The 415-nt window shown below is 34.5% G+C and overlaps 1 protein-coding gene across 1 annotated transcript in view; it reads right to left on the bottom strand.

Moving 5' to 3' along the window:
• Window positions 1-400: 400 nt before the first annotated feature.
• TEOVI_000671800 (uncharacterized protein) overlaps window positions 401-415 on the bottom strand; it is a gene marked incomplete at both ends in the record, with an annotated part of 1128 nt that continues 1113 nt past the window's right edge. The window contains one exon of the mRNA XM_067223184.1: window positions 401-413. Within this exon, the coding sequence (XP_067079285.1) occupies window positions 401-413 (13 nt within the window). The remainder of the gene's footprint in view (window positions 414-415) is intronic.

Genomic DNA, 415 nt, shown 5'->3' with positions numbered 1-415 from the left:
AATTTTAGGTGCCAGAAAAACAAAAAATTTTTACAGACTCAGAATTTTTTACAACCAACATAAAAAACTGCCGATTTTAGGTGTTAAAATATATCAAATAGCAAGAATTTAGCAAAGGAAAAATTTTTAAAAAGAGGGGGGAGGGATTAAAAAAGCAAAAATACAAGCAAAAGAGGAGCCTTGTTAATGACAAAAGAATTACTTCCTGTGGTGTTTGTGTTTGGCGCTGCTGTTGTAGTTTTTGCAGGGTCTTCCTCGCATTTCTTTTCTTTATCATTATATTTGCATCCTTCTTTGTCGTTACATTTATCTTTTTCAGTTTCTCCCTTTCATTCTTTTGCTTTTTTTGGAATCCACTTCTGTTTGTGTGGACGCTAGTTTAGCTGCGTCGGCCTCCCTTTTAGACCTTAGTAGT

This window comes from Trypanosoma equiperdum (genome assembly GCF_001457755.1).
Source record: "Trypanosoma equiperdum strain OVI genome assembly, contig: ctg_1787, whole genome shotgun sequence".
Lineage (NCBI taxonomy): Eukaryota > Euglenozoa > Kinetoplastea > Trypanosomatida > Trypanosomatidae > Trypanosoma > Trypanosoma equiperdum.
Note: the sequence above shows the minus strand (reverse complement) of the source record. Positions and strands in the feature narration are given on the sequence as shown.